The sequence below is a fragment of the Notolabrus celidotus genome, chromosome 5, assembly GCF_009762535.1.
Source record: "Notolabrus celidotus isolate fNotCel1 chromosome 5, fNotCel1.pri, whole genome shotgun sequence".
NCBI lineage: Eukaryota > Metazoa > Chordata > Actinopteri > Labriformes > Labridae > Notolabrus > Notolabrus celidotus.
In genome coordinates this window covers 13,003,827-13,016,643 of record NC_048276.1, presented here as the reverse complement: position 1 = coordinate 13,016,643, position 12,817 = coordinate 13,003,827, and the positions used below count along the sequence as shown (strand labels likewise).

At 39.9% G+C, this 12,817-nt stretch overlaps 1 protein-coding gene across 8 annotated transcripts in view; it reads left to right on the top strand.

Moving 5' to 3' along the window:
* zmp:0000001168 (signal-induced proliferation-associated protein 1) overlaps window positions 1-8,640 on the top strand; it is a 49,802-nt gene extending 41,162 nt beyond the window's left edge. For 3 of the 8 annotated variants that reach the window (XM_034683219.1, XM_034683221.1, XM_034683220.1), the window contains 6 exons: window positions 279-405; window positions 507-630; window positions 1,789-1,887; window positions 2,502-2,574; window positions 4,887-4,965; window positions 6,290-7,862. In XM_034683219.1, coding sequence (XP_034539110.1) covers window positions 279-405; window positions 507-630; window positions 1,789-1,887; window positions 2,502-2,574; window positions 4,887-4,965; window positions 6,290-6,433 — 646 coding nt within the window. In that variant the 3' untranslated portion in view covers window positions 6,434-7,862. Of the gene's footprint in view, window positions 1-278; window positions 406-506; window positions 631-1,788; window positions 1,888-2,501; window positions 2,575-4,886; window positions 5,951-6,189 lie in introns of those variants that run through there. The other 5 variants (XM_034683217.1, XM_034683222.1, XM_034683224.1 and 2 more) reach the window with 5 other exon arrangements.
* Window positions 8,641-12,817: the final 4,177 nt, after the last annotated feature.

Below are 12,817 nucleotides of genomic sequence, written 5' to 3'. Positions count from 1 at the left end.
TAAACTCTGCAGCTCTCCAAAATGAATCTGGCTGTATTTATTGTCACAGGGAAACAGAGCTGAATAATTTGACCCAAACCGCATCAGATATGATGTTTCTGATAGATCCTTCTGTGAGCGCAGAATTACAAACATCAATCAGGCTCAAATCCAAGCCATCCTGGAGATTACTTGTCTAAATGCTGCTTTCTGTTTTCGACCTCCAGATTGAGTAAAAAATGTCACAAAGCATCACAGCAGATTAAGCTTGTGTTCTTTCATGTCTGTGTCTCTGACAGGCACGTGTATGACAATGTGGGACTGAAGGGCGACCGCCACATCTACGAGAATGTGGGCGAGCTGAGAGATGCCACACCTGATCTGATCCTGGCTGTCAAACCCAAAGTTCCCCTGGAGGACGAACAGGTGATGGACTAAGACGAGAGGTCATCCGATCAATTTCTACTCAGCTCTCCGTCTCCTCTCTGACAGTGTCGTTTCTTCTCTGTGTCTCTCTGTGTCTTCAGTTCATGGGGGCTGAGTTTGGTGATGACAAAGCTTCTGCGAGTGACTCTTCCTCCCGGCTGTCGTGTGTTGACCGAGCTGAAAGAAATTCCAGAGCTCTGAGTCTTCATAACTCCATCACTAAGAGTAAGTTCTTCCTTATGAGTGCAGATTTTTTCATTTTTACAGTGAAATAAATGGAATTAGAATATTCATAATCCCTTTAACCGAAGAAAATGTGGCGGCGTGTTGATTAAAAAGAGGACAGGAAGTTTTCTGACCCCGATTAGTCAAAACAAAGCTCCCCTATCGCACACACCAGCTGATACGACCTCTCAAATGAAGCCAAAATGGAACAATTACACATGTTTGCAAATCATCCCTGCCTGATTTAAGCCTCAAATTCCTTTTTTTTGTACCAGATTTTCTCTGCCCTCTCTTCACCCTCACCCTCTCTTCATTATCCTCCCTCTGCTCCCCTCTATATCCCCTTTGTCCCTCCTCTTTTATCTGTGCTGCCCCCTATCCCACTAATCTAATATCACCCCTGCACTGCTGCCACCCCCTGCCAGGGCGGGGATAAAAGGGGGACAGATGGGTGGTGGGAGGGGTGGAGTTTTAGGCAGCCCCAAATCAAGGAGCCCCTCTTACACCATCTGCTCGGCCTCCGCTGAGACTATGAGACTCATCGTTTAAGCTCCATAAGAAGAGTGCGCTGCTCATCCTCTCATTACATTCTTCTGATTTCTGTGGGGGCGGCTTCTAAAGCCTCTTGTTTGTTTTATATCACAGGTTTTTCCACAGGAAGTTTCAGGGTCTTTTAACTTAAATCACAGTAAAATGGAAATCAAAGCTGTGATTGTGATTTTTTTTTTAATTGGTTGTAGCATCTTGAATATAATTTTTTTATGTATATTTTGAAGAAGAATTCCCCAAAAATAAATTATTTAATCTATGTATAGCTCTTTACCACACCTCTTTATTCCCATCTACTGTATTTCAGTGTCATGCTGACTAAAATTTCAGTGTAACTGATGTTAAAAACATTTTTACAAAGTCACTAATTCCATTGAAACCTGCTGGCATATTACAGTAAGCACTACACTTCCCTCTTACCCGCTGCCCCTGACTCTGACCAGCATTACGCAGCAGCATCCCCCAGTGGTGACTTCCTGCTATTGTTGAAAAGCTGCCCTGTAGTCTGCAGTCCCTCTGTTCTGCTCTTTTGTACCAGACAGGTTAATACTTTCCACACACAGATAAGAAAGCTTGTTAAATTGTTCATTTTGGACTTGTGTCTCTCAGTCCTCTCAGAGACGACAGATTCCACCGAGGAGGAATGGCAGTCCATCGCTGACCTGGCTACCGCCTGCCGTAGCATCCTGGAGGCTCTGTCACGAGAGGGTGAGGAGCTACTTTTACCATACTGTATGAGTAATTAAGTAATGATGTACTGTTTCTCCTCTGGTTGACTGAAGAACTTACAAAATATGACAAGTGGACACCCCTAGCTGTCTGGTGCTACTTTAGGGCCCTTTGTTCCAGTTATGTTGAAATTCTGGACTTTATCTGCCTACAGCTTTGTGGAAAATTATTGGAAAAGCCACTTATCTCATTGAACCTAGTTCCCCGGTGACAAAAGCAGAACACACAAGGAGATGTTTTTTCAAGGTCCGCACAGACCTAAAGCCTGACTAACACCTTCAGCATAAACTCAGCAGCCAACAGAAACCAGGCCTTATCATTCAACACCGCCTAAACCTTAGCAAGTCTTCTAAAGTCCTTTTAGTAGACCGCACTCTGTTATAGCAGCTCATTGTTGGTAAATGAGATATTCATTCAGTGATTCTGAGTGGGTGTCGTGTTCAGATGTCCACATACTTTTAGCTATAATGAATATAAGTCTGAGCTAAAGACAGAGCTGTTCCATTTAGGTGTGTCTTTATAAAAGTGTATAAAAACTCTTTGTTATGTGTATCCCAGTGTGTTTCAAATGTTTATACCTCTTTTGACTACAGACCGTAAAGCTGGAGACCCATCCCAAGCCGGTGCTGACCAGACAGACGGAAAGCTCAGAGACTCAAAAGATAGGTGGGTTGCTACACGGTTCATACAATATCTCTCGTTAGTGTCTTGGTTTTCTTTCTGTTTGATCGTTGGACACACCCTCTTCATCAGCTCTGGTCTTTCATTCTCTCTTAATTTTTTTAACTTCATCAACAACATCTAACTGTTCAGTCAGTGTAATGGCTTCTCCCTCATAAACACAGCCCTCATCACACTGACTCAGTGGTGCACTTCTGTGCATGCAAACACAGATGCACACACACACACACACACACACACACACACACACACACACACACACACACACACACACACACACACACACACACACACACACACACACACACACACACACACATATCGGGATCATGTCTGACTCACTGTCGTTGTCATCTTTCCGTACAACTCCCACTCCATTCCCTTTTGTTTGTCTTTTCTAGTTCATCCAGCTCCTTGTTTACCTTAATTGGCCGCACTCCTCTCCTCCGTGCTGTGTAGAAACATTTAAAGACCACTGAGCTTGTGGCCAAAAGAATATGAGTCCATAAAAACAGAGCAAAAACAAACTTAAAGCTTTTATCAGTCCAGGTTTCCAGTTATTACACAGACAGTTTATGTCCTCCCACGTACTGTAGAGGTCAGCATGGATGACTGTTTCACCATTAGATCTGGCTCCAGATAGAAGAAGACACCATTACTGTACAGTATGTACCTTGTGGAAAATTACATCCAAAAATGTGGTTTGTATTTTTTTGGTTTATGAAAAGAGAGACAGTCTGAATTTCTTTCTGCAAATACATCCAGCAGCACTTTTTAATATCTTAGGCAAAGCAGCTGCGAGGTGAAAATGTAGCTGTAACATTACCATTAGAATGGGCAACCCATTACAAAACCAGCTTCATTGACCAAGTATTTATACACATATAATAAATGAGACATAAAACACTGTCCACATGCTGAAGTGTCCTTTGGCAAGACACTTCACCCCCCAAATTGCCATAGGTGACTGTGGCAACAGAGTTTGAATGGGACTACTGATTGGTGCTTTACATAACAGCCTCTGCCATCAGTGTAACACACGACATTCACTGTTTACACACAGCTATGGCTGATAATGACAAAAAGGAGGAAGAAGAAAGTAAAAGCAAAGATTTAACTGAAAAAGCATAAAATCTCATCAAAAAAAGGATCTAACATCTTCCAATTTCATGTAAAAGCATCATCATGTCATGCCATTGACATCACCAGTAGTCAGATGCAATGCATCATGGGATGACTGCACCCACTCAGACTGGGTATTTTCATCAGCTGTAGTAATTACTGTAATTGATCTGCAAGTATTACAGGTTACACTAAAGGCAACAATCTTTTAAGCTGTGAGGTTACCACAGTGACACACAGCTCAGCGACCAATCCGGCAAATGAGCAAGTTCACGCTGTATGAGATGAAGGAGGCGTTAAAACTGATTTATTTATTTTTTGGGCAGTTCTGTTTATTGAGCGAAATTCAATGACATTGTAATTTGCGTACAAGTTTACAATTTAAAATTTTTCATTTAAATGGAAAAAAGAGGAACAGTCATCCACCCCAAGTGTGCTGTGCTGATTCGACTGAGACTTTTAAAAAGCAGCTTAAGACACGTTTGTTTGTTATGGCTTTCAACCTTCTGTTGTAATTTGATGTCATTTTGTCTGCTTTCTTTATTATCTTATTTATTGCTCATTGTATTGTCTTGTCGACATTGATTCTCTGTAAAGCACTTTGTATCTATGTCTGTGAAAGGTGCTATACTAAATAAAGTTTGCTTACTTACTTACTTCCACGTGTGTACATGGAATGCCAAGGCTTGAGGTAGTGAGAGCACACCCAGTCCTCTCTTTCATGTGCATGCATGAAGAAGCCGAAGCAGGGAGAGCAGCAGCAAAGATCCCAGGGGTATGGAACGGAGCTGGCATCAGTAGCAATACCTACAACACTAGTAAAATCAGACACAGCATGAAAAGGAGATGTTAGGGTGGAGGTGGGTAGAAGCAGAAAGAGAAGGCAGGTTAAAGCAGTTAAAACAGAGCTCCAATTTTGCTATTTGCCAATTGGATGTGTAGATGTTATCGGCTGAGCTGTCAGCTGATAGTTCCGAGCTTCAATTTGTGGCCTGCCTGAATTAACGTTACACTAATTTTCTCTAAACTGCAGCAGTTGCCGGTAAAAGCATTAATGTTTCTTGTAAAAACGAATGTGTTGATTTACCTTGGTTTTTGTTGTTATGCTTAATGAGTATAAAATGTTGAACTCTGTACTTGCTTGACAAAGTGTCACTGCGTCTCTTTTTTTGCAGTGACTCTCCAGGTCACCTAGAGGAGAAAGTATCCCAGCTGGAAGCTATGCTGAAGAAGCTGCAAGATGACCTGCAAAAGGTGCTTTGACTTTCATGAATGTTTTTCTCTATGATATATATTTTCAGTGAGCTCCACGGGAGAGTCAGCAGGTAGGACAAAGTATTTCAGTTTCTCAGCTTCTGTCGCTGGAGTGAGACCTTTTGTATTTTCTGATGCAACTTTGCTGTTTACATGTACAAATCCTCCCGTCTATTCAGCATGTCAACTCTGAGCTGACTCACAGGTGATGCATTAATTACAAAAAACACTCGTTTATTTATTGAGACGTTATTGTAAATTTGTACAGACATTTGTAGTTTTCAAATATCATATTTAAAATGATCTTATGTCAACTCCTTAAATGCTGTTACCAGTATTTTCTAATTCGATTGCTACTCAACATAAATCTGTTGTTGATGTTTATTTTAATGTTCGAAAAATACTGTAAGAAAAATGTGTCGGAAGACTGAACACAAAGTCCGCCTGTGCGTCTGAAGCTTTCTGCCTCTTCTCATGGCCTTCAGCAGATTAAGTCACTCAGCAGTAAACAAGTGGACTCTGTGTTGAGCATTCTGTTGTCAGTAGTGTATGTGCTTCTGTGTGTACACATATTATATAAAAGCTATTATTTATTCTAATTAAATGGAATGTTTTCTGTTTATTTTGATATCCTTTATAAGGACTGCAACTACACGTCTTGCATTATCAATTCATCTGTTAACTATTTTTGCAATCGAGCGACCTTTCAACCTGTAAACTGTCAAAAACAATGATATCACACACGTTTAGTGGTGCAACAATTACTTGTGTTTTTGTTAAACAGAAAACTTTTCAACTATAATTTTGCAAAGTTTATTTCTAAACTGCAAAATTCAAACTTTCTCCGGTCCCAGCTACGAAAATGTGAAGATTTCCTGTTTTTAAGTTTAATATTTTGAGGTTGAACACTGTTGGCTTGACCGAACAAGCTATTTAAAGACAACCCTGTGAGCTTTTGGTGACAATAAAATGTACTTTTTAAACATTTGATAGTGTAAACATTATTTAATGATAGCAAAATTCTTATCTGTACCTACTGTAGGAATTTAGTTACTCAGATTAACCAACAGCACAAAACCAAACTCAGAGACTCCTCCATCATTTAGACTCTGCCAGTTCTGAAAAATATTGTTTCCGTTTTTCACTACTACCACACTAGATGTGCTCCTCCACACTGTGACTGTCACTTTTGTTTCAAGCTCTGTGTCTATGTGTGCCCACTAGTTACCTTAAAGCCACCGCTGTACCTGTCGCTCCCCTCCCGTTCCTGCCACAGCGATCTGAGCGACGGCTTTTGTTTTTGTTGTGTGCCGATGTCTTTCAGGAGAAAGAGGACAAGGCGGTGCTGCAGGCCGAGGTGCAGAGCCTCCGGCAGAACAACCAGCGGCTGCAGGAGGAGTCTCAGAGCACGGTGGCTCGCCTCATCAAAGTCACCGAGCTGCTGTGCAACGTCAACAAGCCCTGTTAGCTCTGGCACTGCTGCATGCACGATAACACACACAAAATCAGCAGAGAGATGCAAGTTGTACTACGTGATTTTGCGCTCAGTATACTCATTTTTCTCATGCAAATTTGCAAAACTAGACACACACACACTTATTTTCTTCAATCTGTGTGGTACCACAATCTCAATCCTGAATCCTGGACCTGCCTGCTGGTGAGGAAGTATGCAAATCAACTCATGAAAAAAAAAGACAAAAAAGGACATTTTCAGCATCACATCACCTTCACAGACTGACCAATGTGCAACCCTCTATACCAGAGTGCTTCTCTGTTAGTGTGTATGATACAGCAGTATGTGTGTGGATGTTTAATGCAGCATGTGTGCGAGCGTGTGTGTGTGCATCTCTTACTGTACCTTGCTTAAATACTTGACAAGCTGGGCTGAATAGCACTTGCATAAAAAGTGGCAATTAAGACTGAGAGACACTGTATAGCATGTTAGGTGGTGTCTTATCTGAAATGACCAAAAGTGTAAATATATATCACCAATAATATATGTGAACAGTAGTGTTGCTATCCTCTCTGCCGGACGTGTAGTTTCAGTGTGTGTGTGGCACTGTTAGTGTGGGATGGTCGTGTACTGAAACACAACGAGAGACAAAAAAAGGACGTGACAATGACGAGCCTGTAGGCGGCCTTCTACTTCAAAAGATGTAATGATGGTAACTGAGTCGCCTCAGAGCGAGGTCTGTTACGTAAAGACATCACTCTCTGCCCTCTTCTCCTCTCAGTAGTACTGTATTTTAAGAAATGCTTGAGTTTTTAGGGAGATCTTTAAAACATAAATGAAAGGACATAAACTGGAACCCCCCCAGAAAAATGACCTGAGCATGCTTGACCCCCCCTCTGGAAGTATGTATGAAAACAGTATAAAAGTGATACTGAAAAGGGTTATACCTCTCCTGAAGACACAGACAATGGCAGGAAAAGAGCTGCTTCAGCTTCCTTCCATGTAGCTGTTTTCTTCTAACCTCACTATTGTAGCAGCCATACTGTAGAAGATCTCCTCCTGCTGGCCTGAACCACAAAATGCCCCAAAAAGGCAGCTTCTCCTTCAGCTGGCAACATAGCTTTAGGTGTCTGAAAGCAACACCTGGAAGTTCAAACTAAACATAGAATATTGTATTTAAAAATGTTTTGTGTTTTGGGATGATACAGTGAGTATTTTGTTAAATATGGCTTATGAGTGGTAGTGGTAAGGACAATACCTGATGTGTGTTTGTGTGTTTCTGTGTCATTCTCGCACTTTCTTTTAAGGTAAAATCAGCACTGGATAGGGGCACATGCTGTATTTGATTCTCATGCCCAGGTAATGTCTTACTCAGCATAACAAGGTGGAAAAGATCTCCCCTGTCACCACCTTACCTCACCTTTTTTTGTGTCCACTGCTGCTGAAAAAAAGAAAGAAAAAAAAAAGAAACGTGTGTTCAGAGGAGTCAGACTGCTTCTCCTCAGTGCCAACGAAAAAGCCCAGGCAGCTCTATCAAACCCAGAGGAATCAAACAGAACTGACTTGACAACCAACTTGGACAAAAAAGGGATGCCAAACGTTCGCCAGTCACTCAGACTCTTGTTTTTCTTGTACAAACTTCCTCTTGTAATTTTATTTTAGAGTCACTGTGAATACCTGGTACCAGCATATTAAGATACAGTATATACAGATTAAATTATGAATCTAAACTTTATCAGTATGTAAAGATACTGTATGTACAGCTGATCTGTTCATGTTACTTAGTGCATTGGGTTGTGTATGCCCTCCTTTTTGCAGGATAATTATGCAGATAATGTGTTTTAATCGTGGCCATGCAGGCTCCCGTTTCATCTCCTGTACATGCTGAAGCCTCATGACTGACCGAGGGGAGACACTGGTGTTAGAAGACCTGTTTAACTGTGTCTCCTGTATAGTTAACTAGATTGTAGGAGGTTGGTCAAGCATGAGAATGTGCCAAGCAACTTCCAAGCTCCCCTTCTGTATGTGTGTATGTATAAAAATGTAACTTATTAATCATGCAAATGTGGATTTTCTTGTAGCTGTTTAAACTGGAAGGAAGTGTGGAGAGTAAAATGTGAAATAGGATAGTAAAGAAAGGTGAACTTGGTTATAAATTTTGTTTCTTTGTAGAAAAACCAACAACCATGATATGAAATGACAAAATAATATCTGCAAATCTTGCTTATGGTTCTTCTTATCATTCAAGTACGGAGCTATTTCAGCTACGGCTCTTGATATTTCATAAGGTCTTAAAACACCTTAAGGTACGCCTTAACGAGTGGTGGTCAAACTGGTCCTACTGGTGTTATGTGAAGGCTTCTTTCTCTGACTTTGTGCCTACCTGAAAATGTAATGTATGTTAACCCAGCATAGTGACCTCATTTCCTTGTCTTTGGTTGCACTTACTGAGGTTTTTTTTTGTGGAAGAGACTGTCCTAACATCTTGGTCCTTCATCCACTATGTGAGGGAAAAGTCGTTGAGTAATACATGATCAGAAAGAACAGATAATAATAATAATAACAGATGTGTGCTGTTGGTCTGAAGAATAACTGAAGCTCAGTGAGTCATGTTCATAAAAGCAAAGCGACAAATATTTATGGTTTTTAAAAAGGAATTAAACACGAAAGGGTGTTTCAAATGTGACTGATGATGCATTGAAATGGAGTTTGAGCTGAAATGAATGTGTTGAATGGCGTATGCTTCCCTGATTCGATGATTATTTTGGTATTTAAATATTTAAGAATAAATTGTCTCAGAAAATCCAACTAAAATAAAAAATCTTATTGTGGTTGAATGACCTTAAAGGACTGAAAGGGAGAGTACATGCAGTACTCTGAAATACTTCAACTGAATTCAGCCATGAGATTTATAGATGAAAAGATCTGAATGGACAACAGGCTATATTTCATGTAAAAACAACTTATTTGAAATATCTCCACTTACACACAATGGCTGACATTAGCATATCACCACATCCTAGCTAGGCTATTCGATTATTTAACACTATCACACTGAAATGTTGTTATATTTTTACTTCAATGGCTCATGTGACAGTAGCTAATGGGTTAACAATCATGTTGTTTTAACTATGTATAGCCTGTTGCCTATCTGGATGGTACAACATTTAAAGGTGCAGTGTGTAGTAATTAGCTGTATTTAGCAGACACATTTACTTTGTTTTTGTTAAACTTATATATATACAGTGTATATATATATCTATATATATATAGATATATATATAGATATATATATATCTATATATATATATATATTTGGCCTTTTTGCCTTTATTTTGAAAGGACAGCTGAAGAGAGACAGGAAATGTGGGGAGTAGAGAGCAGGGAAGAACATGCAAGAAATGGTCAACCGGCCAGGAATTGAACCAGCAACCCCTGCGACAAGGACTGTAGCCTCTGTATGTTTGGGCGCTCAGACCGCTAGGCCACCAGTGCCCCTAAACTTATATTTTGATAGTGTTTCAAGATACATAACGAAAAGCCAAAATTCCTAGCGGTTGAATGCTACTGTTTGCTGTTGCTTTCAGAAGTAAATGTGTTGTCAAATATGTTGTTTTGATGCAAAATGTGGCATATTGTGCATCTGAGTCGACATACAAGGTTAGCATTTCCAAGTTAGTATTAATGCTGGCTACTTAATGGTAAGGTTACAGTTTGATTGTGTAACAAAAGACACACTGTTAAAGCAAAAATTCCTGCTAAGGAATAGGTTTACTAGTGTTAGTTGCTTACATCAAGGGTTATGAAATGTGGTTTTCACTCCAAATATTTTTCCAAGACTCTCCAGATTTTTACAAAGTTTGTATGAAAAAGGTTGGTACGCTGTGTGAAATACTGACATTTGATGCTTTGCAAAGTCCTATATTCAATAGAAAGAAGTGCAAAGACAGCATTTCAAATGCTGAAACTGAAATGTTTTGTTATATGATAAATCTATGCACATCATACATTTGATGCCAGCTTTTTTGTATAGAAAAAAAATTGAGCATGCCACTATGGATGCTAGAATCTGAACTGTGCTCTGGTAACAGGCCAGGATGTTCCTTCCTCGTCTGAGTGGAGGATTCAGTGTCCATCATTTCCAGAAAGAATGTCAAATTTTTATTAATCAGTTACAGTTTTCCACTGGGGGTAGATCTTACATGGGCTTGGGCAGAGAGAACTCTCAGGCATTTCTGGATCTGCATTTGTGAATGCAGCAACAAACTGTGTTCAAATACAATGGCTTTTGGAAGTGACTTTCAGCCCATGCAGTTGTTTCCACTACAGACTCATGTCTGACTTTAACGCAGGACTACCTATGGCCCGGAAATCACAGCCACCCAGTACTGGTTTTTAGCCATAACTGTTTCTAAACATGTTGCTGGCATCAAATTTAAAATTAGCATATATTTGTCATAAAACAATACACATTTTCAATTTGAACATTTGATGCTGTTTTACTATGAAACCAACTTTTAATTGTATTTTCAGTGCTTGATCAAACAGGAAGCTGTGAAATGGATAAGACTGTACGATAACATATGTTAACCTCACCTCTGGGATACAGCAGTACAACAATGAGGTTCCCATCCTGAGTATGACTTCAGAAAAAATGGCAGTTTGAGGTCCATCCAAACTGGAGGCGGAAGATCTAGACGTGTCTTCGGTGGCTGCAGGTTGCAGGATCTTCGTTGGACCCCACCTTCTGAACTGAACTCAGAGGATGATGAACACAAGAGCTGGAGGTAAAAGCAGCCGGTAAGACACAGTTTAAAGGTCTTACATGTTTTATCACTGACAGAGCTCAAGGCCAAATCAGATTGGAGGCTGCAAAGAATAGGCTGTTAAAGTCTGTTTAAAGAGCGAGATGAAAGAACAAGTATATGTAATATGTATAAACATGAATTTCGACAGGCTCACTAGATCTTAAAACATGAGGTTTCTGCTGTGATCAAAATGGCAAAAGGATAAGTACATATCTAACTTACTTTTTATGTGGAAATACAATTATGTTTCTAAGGGAAAGGCTGCACCTGCTTTGAGAAAAAAAGTGTTTTGATCTGCATCTATGCTGCACAAACATCATACAAGATACTTTAGATTCAAAAAGTTTTTGAAATTTGTGAGATGAAAGGAAACACATACAATGTATTTGCAGCTTAAAACTGCTCTGCTATAAAAAGTTACCCAGTTATGCCATTGAGGACTTTTGCCATTAAGAGGGAACATTACTGATTTGCATGAGATATCCCTTTAACTGTGGAGAATCATTTTGTCTACAGCTTTGATTTTATCACTAGTCGTGTGATATAGATTAATTTCTTGGAGCTTTAACACTGCAAACAAAAACAACAAGAAGTATAGGCTTGAGCTTGAGTGACTTTGACGACTGTAATGCATGAGTGGATACGAAAAGGAGACAGTTTAACTTCCTGTTTATTACTTACAATTAGCTGAGCAGGCAGTGCGGTGACATCTGCGTTCATGAACATTCAAAAACTTTGCCAAAGTGATATTAGCTCAAATTGTTGAGTCTGAACATCTAATTGGGAACTGAAAAATGCTGACTGTGATAAACCACAACTTCCCTTTAATATGGTTCACGTTTTGAAATCATTGGGCCATAGTTGCTCAATTATCACGCTGATTTAGCCTTCTTACACAAGGCTTTACTTCTTAACAATATACTGTACGTCTTTAAAGGAGGAGAGCATGCATCCAGGTGAACAAAACTATCCATGCTAACCAGATATGATGTTTAGCATGTTAGTAGGCTAGCATTTGCTAAGTAGCAGCACCAAAGAAAACATGCAACTGTGGTCCATAGGAACGTTATTAGTTTTGTATGAAAGTGTACAAAAACCAACGGATCAGAAAAATTCAAATTACACCATGAGGAGATAAATGTTGGTATTCATGTTAACCGTAACAAGTTTTATAGTCATCGGTCTGTGGATGTTACAGCTTTCCACAATAAACCTCAAAATGATGGCAACCAGTACTGGACTACAAACCTTAAAGCAGCCTGTAACACATAAACACTTGCAGAGATTGAATGTGGGACAAAAAGTCAAAAAAGAAACTCTGATTGGATGCACATTCCCTCCTCTTTGAATTGATTCAGCATGAGGTAAGACAAATACTCTCTCCAAAGCTTGTTCCGTGATCATAATACAGCCCGACAACATCATACAAACATTTCCCAGGGCTCTGTCCTCTGGAAGGCTTTCCTAAACACAGCCGCAGAAAAATGCTTCATCTTCCAGGCCCTGAAACCAGGAGCAGGACTGATGACAACAATGCGGCGGCCTATGTCTTTATTTGGGGTTGTAGTGCAAGCCTGACGCTTCACTAGAG